We start from the raw sequence: 24,641 nt of genomic DNA, 5'->3' as shown, positions 1-24,641 counted from the left end.
CAAATTAACAAATGATTAATAAATATCATAAAATTGGGTGTAGAATGGACGGTGGATCCCAAAGTCATCTTGCACTTTCAGTGCTATTATATATTGTGATATCTCAAAATGAGCCTTCTGAAGTTAATAATAGTCACCTAAAATCTGAGATTGCAGACTGGAATCAAATGTTGCTACGAAAATAATGCAACACTTCCAGAGAACAGGACTGGTGCATTTGAATCTAAAAATTACAAGGCTTTTAGCCAGCTATTTCTTGGCTCATTGATGCTGCAAAGATTAGCATATCAAAAGAAGGCATAGATGTCCCTGTATGTATTTGCTGGATAGATAATTAGGGAATGAGAAGAGGATAGGAGTAGTTAGAGTGCATTTGTGTCTCATGCCAGCCTGTTAGGATTATGGTAAAACTGGTCTTATTCATCATGAAGTCTGAAGAGAAGGTTAACTATTATTTTTAATAAGCACTTTCACTCTGTGCATAAGGAGCCTGGTTGTTATACCATTGAAACCTTGTGTAGGCGCCATATATTTTGTGCTGCCCTTTTATTATATTTGTTATGGTAACGAGTCACATTAGTGGGGTTGTGGTAAGCGAAGGGAATAAATTAGGTATTCATGCTTATTTCGTGGCAGTTTGTAGCGTGGGACCTCAGAGGTCATATCTTTGCTGACTGATGAGAAAATGCTCAACAGTGCTTAATTGTACGTTGCTAATAAAGGATCGGAATAAGGAACTTGACTCTTTAGAGCAATGGCACACAAATATAACGACTCCGTGGGTTCGCAGGCTGGTGGCGATAGTTTTGTTTTGATTTTGGATCAATTGTTGCCGCTACACCTTGGGCCCTATCTTTTCTAGACCTTCCCTCCCAAACTCTCCAGCAGCAGCAATCCAGTGGGTTCCTCCTGTGTCGCCTATTTTATACCATGGACCAATACTATCAAGCAAGGGGGCCGTGAACCCAGGTTGAGAATCCTTGCCCTGGGCCATTCTCCCTGCAGCTACCAGTCTCCTAGCTAATGTCTTGTTTCAAAGAAATGTTGCACCATTCCCACTAGTGTTAAATAGTGCAGGGAAATGTCCACCAATCATGTTATTTATTTATTTAGTTAGTTAGCTAGTTATTGAGATACAGCACAGAATAGGCCCTTCTGTCCTTTCAAGTCGTGCTGCCTAGCAACCCCCAATTTAACCCTAGTCTAATCACAGGACAATTTACAATCTCTGTTCTGAGGCAGGAAACCCACGCGGTCACAGGAAGAACATACAAACTCCTTATGGACAGCAGTGGGAATTGAACCCGCATCGCTGGTACTGTAAGGAGCAGTGCTAACCACTACACTACCATGCTGCCCTAATGAGGCAACAGAGAGGTCTCTCATACGTGGCCTCTTGTTGATGCCACTGCCTTCCCTGCCCAGTGAACAGGCAAGATCCATTGCATTTCATACCTGGGTTTTCTTAATGGTGTGATGCACTTATAATTTATACACCAGATATTCCTAAATTGTACAACTATTTAATGCCGCTATTTTGTGTGTAGTTATAGAATACTATGCCTTAGAAAGGACCCTTCGGCCCATCTAGACCATGCCAGCCCAGTCCCTTCGACCTGCACTCGGATCATAGTCCTCTATGCCCCTTTCATCCATGTACCTATCCAGACTTCTGGTAAATTTTACCACTTCTGCTGGCAGCTTGTTCCACATTCACACCACACTCTAAGTCAGGGGATTCCAACCGGGGGTCTATGTACCCCTTGCTTAATGGAGTTGGTCCAAGGCATAAAGAAGGTTGGGAACTCCTGCCCTTGGTGAAGGAGCTCCCTCCCAGATTCCGCTTGACTATTTCCCTTTCATCCTATACCGTTGAGCAGATGTTTCAGTCCTGATGCTGCTGTGGTTGACTTTTGCACTCATGCATTGTAAGCATTAGTTTTGTGCCTATACTGTGCAGGATGAGCTTCTGTTAATTCTTTGATTGGTCATTCTCTCAAATCTTTCTGCCTTATTTATAACTAAGCACCAACTTCACGGAAACACAAGAAGCAGCAGATGCTGGAATCTGTGGTGTGTGTTTATCTGTAGCTGCTGATGAGACCCGAAACCAAACAACAAGACAAGATAGAATTCAAAATAACCCTTATCTGGTAAAACTACACCAGTCTCAAAACTCAGTTCAACTCACACTCCCCAGGATGACTATTTAAATAGTTCACCCCAGAACAATTGTGTCCTTGATTGGGACAATGACCAATCAGTGAAAGTCAGTCTGGGATTGGTTTCAGATGACCAATAGGCACTAATGGTTCTGGCTTGCTATAACAGGATCTGAGCAAAAAAAAACTGCTCATGTGAGTTAGTGGGTCAAGCAACAGGAAGGGAATCACACCTCCCCTGAATCTGCCAATCACCCCCGACTCCTGCCTCACTTCTCCCCTTCTACTGTTTACAGTGGTCATCTCACTTCTCCATTCTCAGCCCTGATGCACGGTCTCAGGCTGGAATATCAGTTGTTCCTTTCCTCCCACAGATGCCGCTTGACCCCTTGAGTTCTTCCAGCAGATTGTTTGATGTTCCTCAGCTTGATAATTTGACTCCGTTCCTTCTGTGGCATTCTGAAGACTGCTGTCTATGTCTCTGCAAACTGGACAGTTGGAAAATTGATTCCAGTGATGCATAACGTAGCCCCGCTTTGCAGGCGGTAAAATGAAAGGTTTGCTCCTGCAGTCTTCATGTTTAACAAGCAAAGAATGTTTTTCCAAAGGCACCCAGCCCTCTGCCATTCAATCGCTAAATAGTGTGCAGCCAGTCACTTCCAGAAATGTGCTGTGACCCAATGTTCACTTGCTTCTCTCGGTACAGCACATTCCGGACAGTTTGTGTAATGGGATTATTGCAAGCTTTTTTGATGGAAGAACGTTTTTCTGGTCTGTTGGTTAATAGTCGTAATTGAGAATGGCAAGTACTAAAGAGTATTTAAACCTATTTCTGGAGTCGTTAATACAGGTGCACTATATAAAATTGTGGTCTTTTTTATTAAATTTCAGCACAAATCTGTTCAGAATTTGATTCTGATGACTTTTGCACATAACATTTAAAATCAGGTCTTTTTACTGGATGATTAACAGCATATTTTAATTAAAATTTCTGAGATGAGGGAAAATGTAAACTCTGCAAAACATTCTAAGAAGGTACTTATAGTCTTGGAATTTAATGAAAATTGACTTATTTTTAATACTTTTCAAAACCTATTGTTGCATAATATAGTCGCTGAATCACGTATCCCCTTGCTGCATTGTTGGGCTAGAATCAGTCAATGATTGGATTACAATTTTAAAAAGTATTCTTTTTTATTGACCTGTCCTACCCCTCAATCCAGAGTGCACTAACTTATCACTACCAAATACTACCACATTTCTACTCAAGTCAGTGTCAGTTCTATATGTGTTGGCCTAGCTGGTGAATGTTAATAGGCTTTTCAACCAGAGGATTCTTTGTGACCTAGCCTTGCCTTTCCTCGCTTTCCTGTGTGTGCATTTTCCAAGAATATTGATGCACCTCAATTAAGGAGAACCAGTGTCTAACATTTTATCCCCTTCATGCCCCCAACCCCACCCTACCCCCTCTAAATTTAACTGAAACTAACCCAGATAATAAGGATTGGGAACCAGGTATGATACACCTTTGACTCACATGCCTGGCAAGGCAGTAACCAAATGAATAGCAATGAGCGAATCTTGTGATTCTGAATTCCATTTCAAGATATCTGAACTGTATCATTGTAAAACATGAATTAACATTCTTTTGTTCGGGAACTTATGTAATAGCTTAACTTTCTGAAAGGTTTTCCATTAAATGAAGTAAAATCAAATGGTTCTGGAATTTTATTTAATTTTAAGAAAACCTGTAAAATGAAGATAGGGAGCAACACACACAAAATGCTGGAGGATCTCAGCTGTCAACGTTTTGGGCTGAGTCCTGCAGAAGGGTGTCAGCCCGAAACGTCAACTGCGCTCTTTTCCATAGATACTGCCTGGCCTGCTGAGTTTCTCCAGCATTTTAACTTGTGTTGCTTGGATTTCTAACATCTGCAGATTTTCTCTTCTTTGTGAAATGAAGCTAGGGTTTCTTTAAATCATTTTTAACCATTTTATCAGTTGTTTCCGTGCAATTCTTTGTTGAGTAGTCTTTGAAAAACATTCATATTTTAACATTCCTGTTCCATTATTCTTTCTTGCTCTTGTTGGAAAATTCAAAACATTCTTGTGTTGCAGCTGTTAATCTGACACCAGTTTTGTTTCAAACTTAACAGCAGCTTTTACAGAGTGAGAAAAAATGTTCCTCTCCTTTGAGAAGTGTACCATAACGTCAAAATGTCACTTCTTTTACCACAGCACCTGCAAGCAGACGACCAGGAGATCCTCTCATTATTTCTGACATCAAAAAGGGAAGTGTTGCGCACAGGTAAGTTATCTCATTCTGAAGGTTTTTATCTCTAGTTGCAGTATATATCTAGCTGTAAATTTGTGAACTTGTTTTACAAGACTTAATGCAGTGAATTGTAATAAATATGTGCATGGTAAGTCCTGTACAGGTATTCCAAGGTATTTAAGTTGAATCATTGACACTGGAGGGGAATAAACTCTGGAAATTTCAAGCCGAGACTCATAATCAGGATCTGATGAAGTCCTGATGAACGGTCTCGAAATGTTGACTGTTTCGAAACTCGAAGATGCCTTCTCCAGCATATTGTGTGTCTTTCATGATTTTCAGCATCTTCAGAGATCTCTGGTGTCCCTGACACAGGTTACTCAGAACCAGAAGTGGGTTTAATATCACCGGCATATGTTGGGAAATTTGCTAACTTTACGGCAGCAGTACAAAGAAATATATGATAGAGGAAAAAAACTGAGTTTTTTAGATTAAGTTAAAATAAGCAGGGCAAAAAAAACAGAAATAAATAAGTAGTGAGGTAGTGTTCATGGGTTCAATGTCCATTTAGGAATCGGATGGCCGAGGGGAAGAAGCTGTTCCTGAATCACTGAGTGTGTGCCTTCAGGCTTCTGTACCTCCTTCCTTGAGAAGAGGGCATGTCCTTAGTGATGGACACCACCTTCCGAAGGCACTGGTCCTTGAAGGTGTCTTGGTTACTATGGAAGCTGGTACCCATGATGGAGCTGATTAATTTTGCAAGTTTCTGCAACTTACTTGTGTAGTAGCCCCTCCCCCCATACCAGACGGAATCCAATCTATGGTACATTTGTAGAAGTCTACAAGTGTTTTAGTTGACAAACTGAATCTTCCGAAACTCCAAGTGGAATGTAGCCGCTGTCTTGCCTTCTTTATAGCTGCATCAGTATGTTGCATCCAGGTTAAGTCCCCAGAGATATTGACACCCAGGAACTTCAAATTGCTCACTCACTCCACTTCTGATCCCTCTATGAAGATTCGTTTGTGTTCTATCGTCAACGATACTCAACAATTTTCACAACTGCACTTTCACTAAAACTTCCATGATCAAATTTTAAAATACTATAGTTGTATTAATAATCGTCATCCGTCAGTTCCTCCTTCAAGTCTGCCCCCTCTATTCACCGCTTCACAAATTGTTATATCTTTGCCTCTAGATTACAAGATCTCAGTTATATAAAAACCAGCTTTTATCATTAGATTAATACCTTCCTATGAACTGACGGGGACTTAAAGCATTTTCATTTTTTATTTAATGAGATTTGAGGATTTTAACAATATTTTAGGATCATGTTTTACAATCCTGTCCTTCGAAAAAAGTTAATTAATTTCTTCTGTTGTTCTTTTATGTTACATCTAATGTTGCAGCCATTAAAATCTACCCTATGTTTATGTCACCATTCTCCAAGTTTAACATTCATATCTTCCCAATGTCCTCTTAAAGATCGATATAATCAATCTGATTACTCAATAATATTCATGACTGCAGATTCACTAATATTTCCATGAGCCATCAAATTTTAAATTGTTATAGATGTATTAATAACTGTCATCTATCAGCTCCTCCTCCAAACCTGGCCCCTCAAACCACCGCCCCACAAAGTGTTACCTCTTTGCTTCTAGGTTACAAGCTCACACTTCAATAATATAGTAACACTCACAACATGCTGGAGGAACTCAGCAGGTCGGGCAGCATCCGTGGAAACGATCAGTCAACGTTTCAGGCCGGAATCCTTCGTCAGAACTGAAGAGGGAAGGGCAGAGGCCCTATAAAGAAGGTGGGGGGAGGGTGGGAAGGAGAAGGCTGGTAGGTTCCAGGTGAGAAACCAGTAAGGGGAAAGATAAAGGGGTGGGGGAGGGGAAGCAGGGAGGTGATAGGCAGGAAAGGTGAAGAAGGAATAGGGGAAAACACAATGGGTAGTAGAAGGAGGTGGAACCATGAGGGAGGTGATCGGCAGCTGGGGGAGGGGGCAGAGTGACATAGGGTTAGGGGAAGGGAGGGGGAGGGAATTACCGGAAGTTGGAGAATTCCATGTTCATACCAAGGGGCTGGAGACTACCTAGACGGTATATGAGGTGTTGCTCCTCCAACCTGAATTTAGCCTATGAGGTGTTGCTTCTCCAACCTGGGTTTAGCCTCATCATGGCAGTAGAGGAGGCCATGTATGGACATATCCGAATGGGAATGGGAAGCAGAGTTGAAGTGGGTGGCTACCTCTGCCCCTTCCCTCTTCAGTCCTGACAAAGGGTTCTGGCCCGAAACGTTGACTGATCATTTCCACGGATGCTGCCCGACCTGCTGAGTTCCTCCAGCGTGTTGTGAGTGTTGCTTTGACCCCAGCATCTGCAGAGTATTTTGTGTTTTCAATAATATAGTAGTTTTAATTCCCGAAAATGCTGAAATAAGGTAACATAATAGAATAAGTGAAGGAACATGTGAAGTGAGAGGATGAGCAATGGATCACAGGTGATGGAAGATGGGCATATAGTGCCAACTGGCATCCCACAAAGACTGATGTGAGAAAGAAGGACATGAGCAGAAGATCAGCTCATACCTTTAGGCCGATTCACTATTCATTATGATCATGTCTAATCCAATCATAGTCTCAACTTTCCGTTCTCTCCCTGTGTCCTTTGTGGATTAATACTCTGTCAATCTCCACCTTGAATATACTGAACCATGTACTGTATGTCTTAATAGCTAACTTGGAGCTCTCGTGTATTGATAAAATCAGCTCTTGTTCTTCTAAACTCCAAAAGGATTGGGACCAGCATGCTTAATCCCTTCATCCCAGGAGACAACCTAGTGAATTCTTTCCGATGAAAATATACACTTCCTTAAATATGGAACCCAGAACTGTATAGACTGCTTCAGATATGTTCTCACCCATGCCTTGTATCAAAACTCACTTAACATTATAGTCAATACTTGTAACAAATGCCAGCATTCCATTAATTACCTGCTGTACCTGTACGACAACTCCTTGACTTCCATGTGCCAGGACTTCCTGATATCTTTGCACTGCAACATTTTATGGTGTTACTCCATTCAAAAATATGAGTTTTTTTTTGTCTATCTTCCAAAGTAGATAACATTTTCCTGCATAATATTATGTCTGCTGACTTGGTGGCAAGGCTATCTGGTATGGGGAGGGGGTGCTATTGCACAGGATCGAAGTAAACTGCAGAGAGGTGTAAAATTAGTCAGCTCCATCGTAAGCACTAGCCTCCGTAGTATCCAGGCCATCTTAAAGGAGCAGTGCCTCAGAAAAACGGCGTCCGCTGTTCAGGACCCCCATCACCAAGGGGACCCTCTTCTCTTTGTTACCATCAGGAAGGAGGTACAGAAGCCTAAAGGTACAGACACAACGATTGCTTACTTGCCCAACCTATCTGCAAGTGACTGTTGTCTTCAGTCCACCCTCTCAATGTCATTCATCAAATATCCTCCATGCAAATTACGTACCAATTTATCTTTGAACCATCAGCAAATTTAGCCACATTATATTCACTGCATTCATCCTGATCATTAATGGTGATTGTAATTAATGACTCAGTACTGATCCTTGTGGGCTTACACCAATTACAGATTGCTGATCCAAAAATACCAGCTTATTCCAACTTTTTTTCTCTTCGTTAGCCAACATTCTATCCGTGCCAATATGCAGTCCCAACCTCCGTCTGCTCTTGTACCCTAACCTTTTATGCGGCTAATCAAATCAAAAGCACAATATTCAAATCTAATAGTTCCTTATCTCTAGCCAACCGTAACCCTCATACAGGTGCCTGAAGTCCTGTTTTAATTCTTGGCCCACACGTGGTCTTAAATACCTTACATTTTGTTTTAAGGGCTTTCTCCCAGTTTCTCCAGGCAGTTTTGTCCAATGATTTTTCATCAAGGAGGGGTCCATTATAACACACACAAAATGCTGGAGGAACTCAGCAGGTCAGGCAGCATCTACGAAAATGAATAAGGCCTAGAAAGGAAGGGGAGGATGCCAGAATAAAAAGATGGGGGGGGGGAGGGTAGCTAGAAGTTGATGGGTGAAGCCAGGTGGATAGAAAAGATAAATGACTGGAGAGGAAGGAGTCCGTAATACCTAGTAGCTCTTTAGCAGCCAATGTTGGTGGGATATATGATTACAGGACCTAGCCTGTTTTTCTCTATTGTTTGTATAGGAACATTTGCCAGGTGAAATTTAAAAATGTGAAAGGAGCTGAATATTTGGTTCTTGTTTCACCTCAGCTTGTAGCACCCCACATGGTGCCTTCTGCTAAGATCAGTAATTAGGCAGAAGCCTGTGCATTTTTTAATTCTTACAGAGGATATACATTTGTACATGTTGCTGGCTAAATGCTATTTGCACCCCAAATTGCTGTGGAACTGAGTGTTTTTAGAGAATGGATCTTGAAGATGGAAATGGAGTAACCAGATTTCTTTCGTTCCCAGTCCCGATGATGGGTCTCAGCCCAAAACATCAACTGTTTATTCCTCTCCATAGATGCTGCCTGACCTGCTGAGTTCCTCCAGCTTTGTGTGTGTGTGTGTGTGTGTGTGTGTGTGTTGCTCTGGATTTCCAGCATTTGCAGAATCTCTCATTTCTTTCATTGAAAGAGTAAACCAGATGGGTTTTAATGACAATGAATACTTCAATGCTCACACTAAATTAATTTAATTAACTGAAATTACATTCCTTGGCTGCCATGAGTAGATACCAGATCAGTAATTAAATTAATGTTCGTACCTACTTATGGAACCTGAGAATTTCTGACCAGAGTTCAGTTGAATGATACACCTGGGTTGTGTCATGAGCCAAATTTTGCTCATCTCTAACAGCTAGGGGTCTGCTTTTTTGTGGACATGGAGAAAACTGAAATGAACTGCAGGGAAAATGCTAGAATGATTGAATGCTCTGAAACTGAACTCACCACTGAGCTTGGTAGTTCAAAGTAAATTTATTATCAAAGCACGTACATGTAACCATATACGTGAGACTCATTTTCATGCAGACATTCACAGTAGAACAATGAAATACAATAGAATCAATGAAAAATTACACACACAGACTGACATGCAAATTAAAAATAAACTACAAACGTTTGTAGAAAGCTGCTAGGCTTTTGCTTCATTAGTTGACACCCTGAAGTTTCTGAGAGCTGGACAGATACCACCGGCAATTTTCATCACTTAATCTCTCCGATCTCCTTGTCTTATCATAGCAAAGTATAGATGCTGAAAATTCAAAATAAGATCAGAAAATGCTGAAGGTGTTGTGTATACCAGGCAGCGAGTATGGAGGGAGAAGTAAGTGATATTTTGGAATTACGCTTTTGGCCAAAACAGCAAAATGTTTGTTTCTGGAATTTTCTTCTGCAAACATGCAGCTGAGCATTTGTTCTCTTCCCATGCCGATCTGTAGCTTTTCCCAGTCTTAATGAAAGTTCATTCACCTAAGTTTCTCAATGGTTACTGCCTGACCTCCTGAGTATTTCCAGAATTATTTCTTTTTTAGATTTCCAGCCTTTGCCCACCCAACACAAAGTTAAACTGAAAGCTTAACAGCGTGTTGAAAGGTTCCTCTGTAACTATGGTTTGCATTTCGAACAGGACGGGAACTTTAGAACTGGGGGACAAACTTCTCGCCATTGACAGCGTCCGCTTGGATAACTGCTCCGTGGAAGATGCAATCCAAATCCTTCATCAGTGCGAGGAACTTGTGAAGCTCAAGATACGCAAAGATGAAGACAATTCAGGTAGGAAGGCGCTGACGGACACATCTTAATTGGACAAACATTGCAGTTGAATTCCACTCCTAAGATTTAGAATGTAGAACAGTACATGTTCTACATTATGGTTCTATTAACTATTTATGGTTCTATTACTATGTATTATTTATGGTGCAACTGTAACGAACACCAATTTCCCCCGGGATCAATAAAGTACGACAATGACTAGTACAGCACTGGCTCAGGCCCTTTGGCCTATCATGGTACCTGTACCAGTTTAACCCCATGGTCACCCCATCTGCCTACACGTGCTGTGCAGTCTATCTAAACAAAGTTCCAGGCAAATGTTATTATTTAAGTACATGTATGTCACCATATATAACACTGAGATTCAATTTCTTGCAGGCATACTCAATAAATCCATAGAATAATAACCATATCAGAATCATTGAAAGAGTGCCCAACTAGCGTGTTCAACCAGACCGCAGAAGTCAACAAATTGTGCAAATACAAAAAGAAGAAATAATAATAATAAATAAATAAGCAATAAGTGTCAAGAACATGAGATGAAAAGTCCTTGTAAGTGAATCCGTATGTTGTGGGAACATTCCAGTGATGGGGCAAGTGAAGTTATCCTGTTTGGTTTCAGAGCCTGATGGTTGAGGGGTAGTAACTGTTACTGAACCTAGCGGTGTGAGTCCTGAGGCTCCTGTACCACCTTCCTGATGGCAACAGTGAGAAGAGAGCATGTCCTGGGTGGTGGGGGTCCCTGATAATGGATGCAGCTTTCTGTGACAACACTCTGTGTAGATGTGCTCAGTGGTGGGGAGAGCTTTACCTGTGACAGACTGGGCTGTGTCCGCTATATTTTGTACGATTTTCCATTCAAGGGCATTGGTGTTTCCATACCAGGCTCTGATGCAGCCAGTCAATATACTCTCCACTACACATCTATAGACGTTTGTCAAGGTTCAAGAAGTCATGCCAAATCTCCACTAAGGAAGTAGAGGTGCTGCCGTGCTTTCTTTGTAATTGCACTTGCGTGCTGGGCCCAGAACAGGCCGTCTGAAATAATAACACCCAGCTATTTAAAGTTGCTGACCCTCTCCACTTCTGATCCTCTGATAAAGACTGGCTCATAGACCTCTGGTTTCCTCCCCCTGGTCAACAATCAGCTCCTTGATCTTGCTGGCATTGAGTGAGAGGTTGTTGTTATGACAACACTCAGCTAGATTTTCAAGTCTCCTCCTGTATGCTGATTCATCACCACCTGTGATTTGGCCAGCGACAGTGTTGTCGCCAGCAAACTTCAATATGGCACTGGAGCTGTGCTTAGCAATGCAGTCATAAGTGTAAAGCGAGTACATCATGTGCCTGCTAATCATTTCTATCATCTCTATTTCCTTCGCCACCCTGGCAGCACATTTCAGGCGCTTGCCACTCTCCTTGTAAACATAAAGCTTTGCATATCTCCTTTAAATTTATTTCTCTCACTTTAAGCCTCTAGTATTTGACATTTCCACCTTGGGAAAAAGACTTGGACCATCTCACTCAATTTCTGCTTCTCAATTTTAAGTACTTCTATCAAGTTACCTCTCAAACTCCTATGCTGCAGAGAAAACAGTCCAATTATGTCCAAACTCTGTACAGTTAATACTGTCAAATCCAGGCAACAGCCTGCTGAACCTATTTTGCACACTTCCCAAATCTTCCACGTCCTTCCTTTAATGTGGTGACCAGAACTGAACACAATACTCTAACCAAAGTTTTATACGGTTAAAATGTGACTTACAAGTAATATACTCAATATACCAACCATGCCACCCTATCTTTACTTGTGGTACCACTTTCAGGGAGCTAAGGACTTACACCCCAACATTCCTCTCCATATCAATGCTCCCGAGAGTCCTACCATTTAATGTGTACCTTCCCATGAAATTCGACCTCCCAAAGTGCAACGCCTCACACTCATCCAGATTAAACTCCATCTGCCATTTTTCTGACATATGTCGTATTCATGTATAGCGGGCTGTGTTCATTTGACAACCTTCCTCACTATCCACAACTCTGCTAATTATTCTGTTGTCTGCAAATTTACTAATTGGCCCACCAATATTTTTGTCCAAATCACTTCCATCTATACCCTTTCAGAACACCAGTCCTTCCATCATTTCCCTCTCTCTCCTACAGCCAAGGCAATTTTGAACCCATTTTGCCAGGTCTCAATGGATCCCATATATCTTAGTCACGATTAGCCTACCATGAGGGACCTTGCCCAGTGCTCCATGGTCCATGTAGGTAACATCTACTGTCCTACTCTCATCAGTCATCTTCACTAATTCCTCAAAAAAAAAGTTAATCAATATGACCTTCCCTACACAAAGTCATGCTAACTATTCCAAATGCAGCCATACTTTTCTAGATAGTGAATAAATCCTATCCCTAAGCATCTTCTCCAATAATTCCTGACCACCAATGTAAGGCTCACAGGCCTATGTAATCCTAGTTTGACCTTCTTGCTTTTCTTGGGAACAATGCTAGCTATTTTCCTGCCTGGGACCTTGCCTGCGACTAGAGGATACACGGATCTCTGTCAAGAACCCATCAATCTCCTCTTGCCTCTCAATAAACTGGGATTGATCCCATTAGGCCCTGGAAATATATTATTTTATTAATTTAGAGATACAGCACAGAACAGGCTGTTCTGACCCACCAAGCCACGCTGCCAACCGATTTAACCCTTGCCTAATCATAGGAATTTACAAAGACCAATTAACAAAAAAAGGAATAAAAGTGAAATTACGTACCATAGATACATTCAACTGAACAGCAGAGTTGTTTTAGGTACCTAGATGAAGGAAGGTTAAGAACGGTGGCCTTATTGTTGATTTCTTTGGGGGGGGGCATACTTTTAACTGATCCAGTAAGATTTTTCAAGATGTATAAAACTGACCCAAGCAAACTAGTAAAATACTAAAATGTCCAGAAGTGTGAAGTAAAACTAAAAAAAAAATCAGTAACTGGGGAACTTGCTCAGATAATCTTTGTGTGAAGGGAGGGGGTCTTCGAGGCTTCGATATTTCTATCATTCATTCTAGGGGCTTTTTTGTTTCGTGGATGTCAGTGAAGAGGATGGATTTCAGGTTGTATACTGTATTCATTCTCTGATATTAAACGAACCATTGAACTGTCAATGAAAACTGATGAGGGGAGGCATATATTACATTAATGATGGTTACATTATTGGGGGTTTATCTCAAAAAAGGAAAGGATCTGCGCCTAAAGAGCATAAATTGACTACACAGTACTTTCTCCACGTCGTTCTGAGTAAATTTTACTGCATTCTTGATGCACCTATTGATTTGCTGCAGAAATGCTGTACTTAATGGTTAAAAGGATTCACTTGAGGAAGTATCCTGCATTAAGTAATTTGCTTATTCAAAGCACAACAGCTAGAAGATCATTGTAAATCTCATTTAGCAGAACATAAAATGTACAATTTGCTTTGTTGTTTTTTGACGTTTTATTTTTACGAACGTGCACCAGAGGAGGTCCCTTCGGAGTCATCTTCACTGGGTAGGCCGAGGAACGGACCGGGACGCTTACTCATTCATCAATATGCCGTCGAAGAAGCAGCCTGTAATTTGTTGTCAATGCTGCATAATTATGTGTCACAATCACTTCATAGTATGTTTTTCAATAACTTAAAGATAATTGATGACTATGATTATTCCTTCAGAATGCATTACAATGAGCTGAAATACTGTCTGCAATTTTACCATAATTATGAATTCCACCTGTCGGGAATTTTTAAGTGTGTTAGGAATTTGGTATGGAAGTAGGTTCTGTTCATTTACTTGATTTAAAAGAAGTTTTTTATTCCTTTGCTGAATTGTTAAAATGGAGAGAGTTTTGTTCTGCCTTTAGGAGGGATTGGGAGCCACGTAAACAGACCTGAGGCCCATCCCAGTCCAGACCATCCCCACTTCCTCACATCCTGAACAGCAGGCCTGATGGGTGGAGCAGCAAGTTATGGTTGCTGGGGACGGGAGTTGTGGGATTCTGAGCGAAAGGGGAGTGGTTTTATTTTTTTTTATTTATGGTATCAGACCCTCCCGGCCTAACGAGTCCGTGCCGCCCTAATACGCCCACGTGCCAATTAATCTAATCTGTACATCTTTGAAATATTGGAGGAAACCAGGACACCCAGAGCAAACCCACACAGCCATGGAGAGAACATACAAACTCCTTACAGATTGCAGTGGGAAATGAACCCGGGTCACTAGCATTGGACTAACGTTACGCTAACTGCTACAATACCGTGCCACATCAGTCACCCAGTACCTCAGTAACTTGACAATGATTCATTGGTGGCATTGAAAGGGAAATAGCTAAGTATCTGAAAGGAACGAACTGCAGGCTCTGATGAAAAGGCCTGAAATGTTCTCTGTTTTTTTTGTCCATGGATGCTGTCCAACGTACTATTTCTAATATTTTCCATTCTTTCTTCAGATTTCCAACATTTTCTTCCTTTGTTTCATATTTTTTCTGTGTTAATTCTGTCTTTAGTTCAGATAATGAGACTTGCTTCAGAAAATAACTTTATTATTGATAGTTGTGATGGTTGATTATTTCTGTGGTGTTTATTGGGAGAGGAAATGCAGCAAGGGAGAAATTTCAAAGTTCAAAAAGGTTCAAAGGTTCATTTATTATTAAAGTATGTATGCATTATACAAATCTGAGATTATTCTTCTCCAGATAGCCACGAAACAAACAAAACCACGGAAGTCAATTCAAAGAGATGCAGCAAACCCACCGTCCCCCGCACAAAAAAGAATGCCAACACATCATCAACTCCCCCCACACAAAAACACAACAAGAACATCAGCCCCTAAGCACCCCCCACACAAAAAAACTAACATAAAGCACAGCAAGAACATTGACCCCCCCCCCAACTTCCCTCCTCTACACAAAAAAGCAATAAGGCCAGAGACCCCCAAATCCCCCTCCCCATGCAAAAAAAACTAAATCTAAAATCATGTTGTGCCTGCTTATGATTTAGTCCATCTCAGTCATGAGGAAGCAACTCTATGCAATTGCCCATCTTAACCCTGAGTTGTTCAGCTAAGTTACACATTAATAACTATAGTACCAGACTTTTTATGATGTGAAACTTTTTTTAAAGATTAGGGAATTGGCATCTGCTAGCTAGATTCCAGAGTTCTTTTGTTCTTCGTTCAGAAAACATGGTGGCAAATTACTTTCTTTCAATGATGATTCATTTACTGTTCCAATAACTTCTTTTCCTTCAAATTTCTAGATGAACAAGAGAGTTCTGGGGCAATCATTTACACTGTGGAGCTAAAACGTTATGGTGGTCCATTAGGAATTACCATATCTGGCACTGAAGAACCCTTTGATCCAATAGTCATCTCAAGTCTAACCAAAGGTGGATTGGCTGAAAGGTGAGGTGCAGAATCTAGTCATCTTCCAAGTAGTTCTCCATTCCTCAGGTCTTTTACCTCATCCAAACCAGGAAAGTATTGTTCTGTGTATTTAATTTTTCAATAATATTTGAGTAATCTGTATATATATTGGTTGATTAAGCATTCTTATTTGTTTAAATAATTCATTGTGGGTTATATGTAAAAATACATCAACTACTTACATCGCCACACTACCACGTGATATGTGCACACCTCACTTAAAGTAAATCTTGAAATACACCTGTATTTTTGGACTCCCATGAGTTTCTTTGAATTAATTTAATGTAGTTAATTAATTAAACGAACAAGAATGCTTATTCGGCATCATATTTACAAGGTTACTCAAATATTATTGTAATATTAAATGCACAGCACATTCCTTTGAGGATTTCCTGGGATGAGAACTAAAATGAGGTTTTGTCATCCTTGACTGTTTTTCCAAACAGCTTCCAGCGATTAGTTACTGCTTAACAATGGAAGAAATCTGGAAATAAGTCACTTGGCAACTGAGTTGTACAGGTAACACCAGGAGATGAGGTGGGCTGCTGAGCAACAGCATCTAAATTAGAACAGCTTTAGTAGTGTTCCGTGCCCTGATTCATTTACATATAACAATTGCTAACTTTCATGTTATGACTCATTAAGATATGTAAAGTGCATGGATGTGTGAATGCTGCCAACCTTACAGTTACCTTGATGTTTACAACACACTGCTGATGATAAGTTTCTACTGATTATTTAACATGAAGGAAGGACCTTGTTTAATAGATGGGAGATGTGCATTTTCATTAATCGGAGTGTTTGCAGATTTTGACAGTGATGCAAATAGCACAGTCATTAAAGTGAATCCTGATCATTTCTGAATAATAAGGCTAGACAATTTGTTGAGAAGGAATCCAAATGAGATATGAAATGAACCACCCTTCATTCAAAAGTTATCCTTCTCAGTCCACAGTAAGGACTTAAATTTATTAAGTGGAATGTAATCTTTTGGCAAGATATTTATTGGCGTATAACTTGGTTTAGAGGGCACATGCTATCACGAGAGGCTAAATAAACTTGGGTTGTTTTCTGTGAAGCGCTGGAGGCTGAGGGGAGATCTGACAGAGGTTTTCAAGATTGAGAGGCATAGATAGAGTGGACAGAGAGTATGTTTTCCCAGGGTCGAAATGTCTAATATCAGAGGGCATGCATTGAAGGAGAGAGGGGGTTAGATTTAAGGGGGATGTGAGGGGTAAGTTTTTACTCAGAGTTATGGATGCCTGGTATACATTCGAGGCTTTTAAGAGACGCTGAGATAGGCACATGGATGCAAGGAAGATGGAGGGAAATCAATGTTGTGTAGGTAGAAGAGATTAGTGTTTGGGTGACTTTGATTTGTTTTTTGGCTGGTTCAGCACAACTTTGTGGGCCAAATGGCCTGTTCCTGTGCTGTACTGTTCTCTGTTCTTTGTAATTTCATTGCCATTCTGGCACTGATAATTTAATGTAATATGGCATGAGGAAACATCCTTATTGTGTGATTATAAAGTACTGTATGCATTTGCAAAGTTTAGAACTCTGTCTGTGACATATGGTCCAACAGCTCTGTACTGTTTTTAATCTTAAACATTGACGTTTCTGCCTTGTATTACAGGACTGGTGCCATTCATATTGGAGACAGAATCCTGGCTATAAACAGCAGGAGCCTGAAGGGTAAACCTTTAAGTGAGGCCATTCATCTCCTACAGATGGCAGGGGAAACCGTCACGCTGAAGATTAAAAAACAGCTTGATAGTAAGCACTTAAACTGCTGCATTTGTGCTTTCTTCTTTAATGACTTGACATTGAAACTGCTGCTTTAGATCAGGAAGTTTAATAATATGGAGCTTTTATTATCAACTGCAGTTACATGGATCATTAACAAAAACAGAGAACCATGTAAGGACGCAGGATCAGTGGGGGGGGGATGGTGGGAGTTTGCTTGGTGGAAGGGGAAAGAGAGAGATAGTCTGAGATAGCATTTGGACTGAGCTTGTCAAGTATCAGAATGAGGATCAGGTTTAATATCACCAGCATACGTCATGAAATTTGTTGTCTTCGTAGCAGCTGTACTTTGCAATACATAATAATGGAGAAAAAAAACTGTGAATTACAGGGTGTCTCTGGAGACAGAGAGAGATAAATTAAATAAGTAGTGAGCAAAAATAAAAAATTTAAAAAGTAGCGAGGTAGTGTCGTGGGTTCAATGTCCATTCCGGAATCGGATGGCAGAGGGGAAGAAGCTGTTCCTGAATCATTGTGTATGTGCCTTCAGGCTTCTGTACCTCATTCCTGATGGCAGCTATGAGAACAAGGTGTGACCTGGGTGATGAGGGTCCCTAATGATGGATGCTGCCTTTTGGGGCATTGCTCTTTGAAGATGTCTGGATACTACGGAGGCTAGTGCCCATGATGGAGCTGCCTAAGTTTGCAACTTCCTGCAACTTATTTCAATCCTGTGCTGTAGACCACCACCCCCCCACCACCATACCAGACGGTGATGCAGGCAGTCAGAATGCTCTCCATGGTACATCTGTAGAGATTTGGTGACATACCAAATTACCTCTAACTCCAAATGAAGTATAGCCACTGTCCTGCCTTCTTTATAGCTGCATCAGTAGTATATAATCACTTTATATCCTAAATATAACGACACTGGTGCCAAGCTGTATGGGTCCTAATGCGCTCTTCCCTTGGACAACATTGGTGTCGTGGAGAGGGGAGACTTGCAGCATGGGCAACTGCTGGTCTTTCATACAAACTTGCCCAGGCCTGCGCCCTGGAGAGTAAAGACTTTCCAGACGCAGATCCATGGCCTCGCAAGACTAACAGATGCCTTAATGTAATCACTTTAGAGAACAACAATTGAAGACAAAAGAGAAAAATGAAACAAACTGGAAGTGAAAGGTACAGCCTTTAAATTGAGTGGTGAGAAACAAGTTGTTAACTTTAAATCTCTCAGACATGAGGGGCTGTTGCTTGAGCTTTGAATAGACAACTTGATCAGTCTGCAAGCATGACTCTTGAGTTTCTGGTCTCATGTAACTTTAGTTCTCTGTCCCACGCTCAGTCTGACCTCTCAGGCGTCTGCCTCCTATATCGCTCCAACATTGCTCAACATAAGCTCAACGGGCATTACTTCACCTTTCATCTGGGGATGTTACAACCACAGGTTCAAGTAACACTCCTCTCTTTCCATGGATGTGTCTGTGCCTTTTCTTGTGTGTTTGAGTCAAAAAGAGCACAGAAATGAGCCCTTCAGCTAATTGTGTGAGCTATGGAGAATCTATTTACATTAATTCCCTTGTGTTCTCCCACATTCCCATCGATTCCTTCCAGAGTCTAGCACTCACAGACACATTAGGTACAATGTACAGTGGCTGGTTAGACTGCCAGTCTTCATGTCTTCAGGATGTAGAAGGAAACCAGAGCACCCTCATGATTCCCACGGTTCCAACATTTTAAAGTAATTGTCACCTGGACAACTTACGTCTGCATCCTGTCCCACGTGTTCCCTCTGTTCTCTCCACCTTCTGGTCTTTATAACTAAAAACACATTTATTATTTCACTTTTCCAATTCGGAAGGGTCTATGGCCCAAAATGTCAACTCTGCTTCTCTCCTCAGAGACGCTGCCTGAACTGCCGACGGCTTCCAACGTTTTCTGTTTTGACTTACATGTTCAGCATTTGCAATTTCCGTTTCAATTCCAATATGAATCATTATCTCATGTACATCAAAGTTGTTCATAATTACTGTGGATTTTGACAGCTGTCCTGTATGAGGTTTCTGCCCATGGGATGTTTTGTGCTGTGATCCAGTTATATGAATGATAGGCTCACAATTGAAAGCAAAGCTGGAAGCTTCAACCCCACAATACACTGCTGGATCCAAACGTGGATATGAGGGTTAAAAAGCTGCACACGCACATCACAGCTGAATTAGTTTGACACTATAGAGAATACAGACTTGAATTTTTAACAACCTTGGTTGCCTGATTTGCAGATAAAATGTTTGGTGGTCTTTTTGCACAGAGTCCAGTCCTAAAAAATCATTGGTCTCAGGCCGACTGAGTGAATTGAGCGATGCAGAAGATGAAATTCCCACCGCACAAAAGCCAACCAAGCTATGTGAGATGTACTCAGCTACGATACCCAGTGTGGACAGTGCAGTGGAATCGTGGGATGGGTCAGGCATAGACACCAGCTATGGAAGTCAAGGTAAGGAATATGTTTATTCTGCATCTACCATGTTGTTTCTTAGCCATTTTTAACGTCAGCATCTTTACAGGAATAATTCTAAGTAACTATAAGTGTGGAAGAGTGCAATTCAATAAATCATTTTTTTTGTATTTCAATCATCTCAAATCAACTTTTAAGATTAGAATGACTATCTGAATGTTTCTGTATCTTCAGGACTGTGGCATTGCTGCTTCATTACGGTAATTTAAAAGAATTGATGATTTTGTAAATGGATAGTTGATGCTTGGTATAGACTTGGTGGGTTGATCTCTATTTTGCTGACTTGGAATAAAACTTGTCAGGACAGGTGGAGTATGTCTCGTTTCATCTCTGTTTTCATACAGAAACTGACAGAGAGTCTTGGCAACTGATCTTGGTAACAGTTGGTATGATTTTTGCAGGAATGAAAGTAGATGGTTCTTGCACTAAATAGAAAATGTGTCAGAATAACGAGGTACCATACATTGTGTAAAAAGTTGGGGCAAGGTCATGAAGCTCTTAGCCAAAGTAATTAGAATAGGTTTAGCCCTTCATCTAAGTCTCTGGCTGTCCGCTTGATCTATGCCTCTTATCATTTTGTACACCTCTCACGTTTCCTCTCTTCCTCTTTCACTCCAAAGAGGAAAGCCCCATTATTATCATAAGACAATAAGAGATAGGAGCAGAATTGGGGCATTTGACCCACTGATCATCATGGGTGATCCATTTCCCTCTCAACCCCATTCTCCTGCCTTCTCCTCAAAACCTTTCACGCCCTGACCAATCAAGAACCTGTCCACCTCCACCTTAAATACACCTCCAATATACTTGGCCTCCACAGTCACCTGTGGCAATGAATTCCACAGATTCACCACCCTCTGGTTAAAGAAATTCCCCCTCATCTCCATTTCAAATGGACCTTCTTCTATTTTGAGGCTGTGCCCCCAGGTCCTAGACTCCCATGCTATTGGAAACATCCTTACCATGTACACTCGATCTAGGCCTTTCAATGTTCAGAATCAGGTTTAATATTACCTGCATATTACCTCCAAGAAATTTGTTGTCTTTGTGGCAGCTGTACAATGCAATACATAATAATTGAGTGAAAAATATGAATTACAGTGAGTGTGTGTATATATATATATGTGATGCAAAAATAAAGATTTTTATAAATTGGCGAGGTAGTGAATAGCACTCATGGGTTCAATGTCCATTCAGAAATCAGATGGCAAAGGGGAAGAAGCTGTTCCTGAATCATTGAGTGTGTGCCTTTGGGCTCCTGTACCTCCTTCCTGATGGTAGCAAGGAGAACAGGGCGTGTCCTGGGTGATGTGGGTCCTTAATGACGGATGCCACGTTTTTGAGGCATTGCTCCTTCAAGGTATCCGAGATACAGCAGAGCCTAGTGCCCATGATGATGCTAACTAAGTCTCTGCAGCTTATTTCGATCCTGGTGGGTCGAACTCTATGTTACTGACTTGGAATAAAACTTTTTAGGTCAGGAGGAGTATGTTAGCTGTTGGTCCCAGGATTTGTGGAGCCACTTTCCAAGTCCATGTGTCACAGCTCCAGGTGCTCCTCTCACCACCAGGATTGCTCTGACATTAACCTTCCACATCCCTTCTATCTGCTCTTTCAAGCCCTGGTATTTCTCCAGCTTCTCATATTCTTTCTTCCTGATGTTACTGTCATTTGGGATTGCCCCATCTATTACTATTGCTTTCTTCTGTTCCTTGTCCAGTATTACGATGTCTGGTTGGTTGGCCAGTGCCTGCTTATCAGTCTGTATTTGGAACTCCCACATGATTTTAGCTCTATCATTCTGCACTACCTTCTCGAGTGTTTCCCATTTGGACTTGGGAGTGTCCAATCCCTATTCGGCGCAGATGTTCCTGTACACAATTCTTGCAACTTGGTTGTGCCGTTCAGTGTATGCTGTTCCTGCCTGCATCTTGCACCCTGCTACAATGTGCTGGATGCTTACAGTGGATTCCTTGCACGGTCTGCATCATGGGCCTTGTCTGGTGTGACAGACCCCTGTTACTGTTGCTCTGGTGCTCAGCGCCTGTTCTTGTGCGGCCAGGAGCAACACCTCTGTGCTGTCCCTCTGCCCTGCCATTTCCAGCCATTGGCAGGACTTTCTCATGTCAGCCACCTCTGATGTCTGGCGATGGTACATCCCGTGCAGTGGCTCGTCCTGCCATGGCCTCTAGTCCACTGGCTCTGCTTCACTCACTTCCTTTTCTGTATCCCCTGCCTGCTGTCTGAGGTATTCTCCTAGCAGGTCATCCCTAGGGGCCATCTTCCTGACATGCTCATGAATGTTTCGCATTTCTTCCAGGACTGTGGCCTTGTCACTTCCAAGTCCCTGTCCTCCTTTATTCTGGTGGGTGTACAGTTGCATGACGTTGGACCTTGAACGGAATGCTCCATGTATTGTTAGTAGTTTCTGGTAGCTCCTGAGGCTTCCAGTTCGTTCCTTGGGCAGCACATTATTGCAGCTGGGTATCTAATGACTGGTAGGGCGAATGCGTTGGTGGCACTGATCTTGTTCTTCCATTCAGCTGGCTTTTTAGGACCTGTTCCACTCTTTGGAGGTACCTGGCTGTTGCAGCCTTCCTTGTGTCCTCATCATGGCTTCATGCGCCTGCAGGAGCCCCAGGTATTTGTAGCTGTCCTTTACATCTGGGATGTAGATGGTGATATATTACAAATGACCCAACAGTCTTCGGGATTTAGAGGAACAGGTTTGTAGAGAGATCACAGAGCGCTGAAGTAAACATAAGATTGTTATAGCAAGTGGTTTTAACTTTACAAATATTGACTGGGGCCCCCATAATTGTAAAAGGACTAGATGGGATAGAATTTGTCAAATGTACTCAGGAAAGTTTCCTTAATCAGTATAGAAGACCCAGCGAGAGAATATATGATACCTGATCTGCTATAGGGAACGAGACAGGGCAGGTGACAGAATTTGTGCAGAGGACAGTTCGCATCCAGTGATTACAATGCCATTAGTTTCAAAGTAAATATGGAAAAAGATGGGTCTGGTCCACGGGTTGAGATTCTAAATTGGAGAAGGACCAATTTTGATGGTATCAGAAAGGATCTGGTAAGTGTGGATTGGGACAGGCTGTTTAACGGCAAAGGAATACAGTACTTGGTAAGTGGGAGGCCTTTAACAGTGAAAATTTGAGAGTATAAAACCTGTATGTGCCTGTCAGTATAAAAGGTAAAGATAACAGGCTTAAGGAACCTTGGTTTTCAAGATTTGTTGAGGACCTGGTTAAGGTAGAAAAGGAGATGAATAGCAGATATAGGCAGGTAGGAACAAATGTACTTATGGACTATAAGAAATGCAGGAGAATACCTAAGAAAGAAATCAGGAGAGTTAAAAGAAGGCAGAATGTTGCCAAGTAGACAAGGAGAATCCTAAGAGATTCTACAAACATTTCATTTTTAAAATCTTTTTATTAATATACTTGTTACATACACCTGTTAGGGTGCATGCTCCAGTTACCTTATAAGGTAGCAGTTACCTTATGAAGTAGCCTTCATCCAGGAGCAGATGTCATCAGGTGGTTCCCAACCTTCACTGAGTATTTCGACCCTTAACCACGACACTCTCCAGTTGGTGGGCAGGCAGTGGTGGCCAAATCACTGCCCATCTGCTCCTGGCTTCCACCTTCCCTCCTCTCGCCTACTCAAAGTCCAACAAGAGGCTCGTTCTGCCTCTTACCCCATCCTACGAGCTGCTTGTTTTCTGCTCCTTTCATCCAGGCCCAGATCTGACAACAACCGCCATGCTGATTTGGCTGGGAAACCCCTGCAGCCGATCTCCACAGGGAACAACTGTGCCTGCCACCCCTTGTCTTTACACTCCTGCACTAAGGGCTGGTACTTCAAGGCTTTTATATCTTCTACAGCTATAAGATACGGAAGTTTAACAAATTAGTATATATATATATATAATTAATAAAACAGAAGAGAAAAAAACTTATATATACTAATGACAAAAATTTTCTTTATATAAGAAAAAGAAGGAAAAAAGAGAACCCCAACTAACTGAAAAAAACCCCCAATAACTACAAAACAAAAAAAACCCATTAGGAACCAACTCCCAGAGCAATACGTCTTACGATCATTTATATATATAAAAGAGGAAAAAGAAAACAACAACCGCCAAATCACATAAAATAACATAAAATTGGAAGGAAACCGTACAAATTAATTCAAATTAAATGATAATATTTGGCAAAAGAGCCTCACCTTCTCTCAAAATCGAATCGGGGATCAGAAGTTCTACTTCTAATTTCTTCCAAACTAAGACATAACATTACTTGGGAAAACCATTGAATTAGTGTAGGGACAGAGGTATCTTTCCACTTCAGTAAAATAGCCCTTCTTGCCAACAATGTAACGAATGCAATTACATGTTGGTTGAAAATGAAATACGCTGAATATGATGCGGAACTATTTCAAATAGAACAGTCAATGTATTAGGTTGTAAATTAATTTTCAAAGCTTTAGAAATTGTAGAAAATAAAGATTTCCAAGATTTCAATGAGGGTCATGACCAGAACATACGTGACAAAGTAGCTACTTTATTTTTGCACCTATCACAATAATTATCTATATTAGGAAATATTTTGGATAGCCTCTCCTTTGTTAAATAATAACGGTAAAGAATTTTAAATTGAATTAAACAATGA

General features: G+C 41.2%; 1 protein-coding gene across 3 annotated transcripts in view; it reads left to right on the top strand.

Moving 5' to 3' along the window:
• Window positions 1–24,641, top strand: part of grip1 (glutamate receptor interacting protein 1) — a 344,038-nt gene that overhangs the window by 303,665 nt on the left and 15,732 nt on the right. For all 3 annotated transcript variants that reach the window (XM_072267520.1, XM_072267518.1, XM_072267519.1), the window contains 5 exons: window positions 4,401–4,470; window positions 10,085–10,230; window positions 15,524–15,668; window positions 17,326–17,465; window positions 19,744–19,929. In XM_072267520.1, the coding sequence (XP_072123621.1) occupies window positions 4,401–4,470; window positions 10,085–10,230; window positions 15,524–15,668; window positions 17,326–17,465; window positions 19,744–19,929 (687 nt within the window). The remainder of the gene's footprint in view (window positions 1–4,400; window positions 4,471–10,084; window positions 10,231–15,523; window positions 15,669–17,325; window positions 17,466–19,743; window positions 19,930–24,641) is intronic.

Source organism: Mobula birostris, chromosome 9, assembly GCF_030028105.1.
Source record: "Mobula birostris isolate sMobBir1 chromosome 9, sMobBir1.hap1, whole genome shotgun sequence".
Lineage (NCBI taxonomy): Eukaryota > Metazoa > Chordata > Chondrichthyes > Myliobatiformes > Myliobatidae > Mobula > Mobula birostris.
The sequence above is the reverse complement of the archived record's forward strand: the minus strand, read 5'-3'. Positions and strand labels throughout refer to the sequence as shown.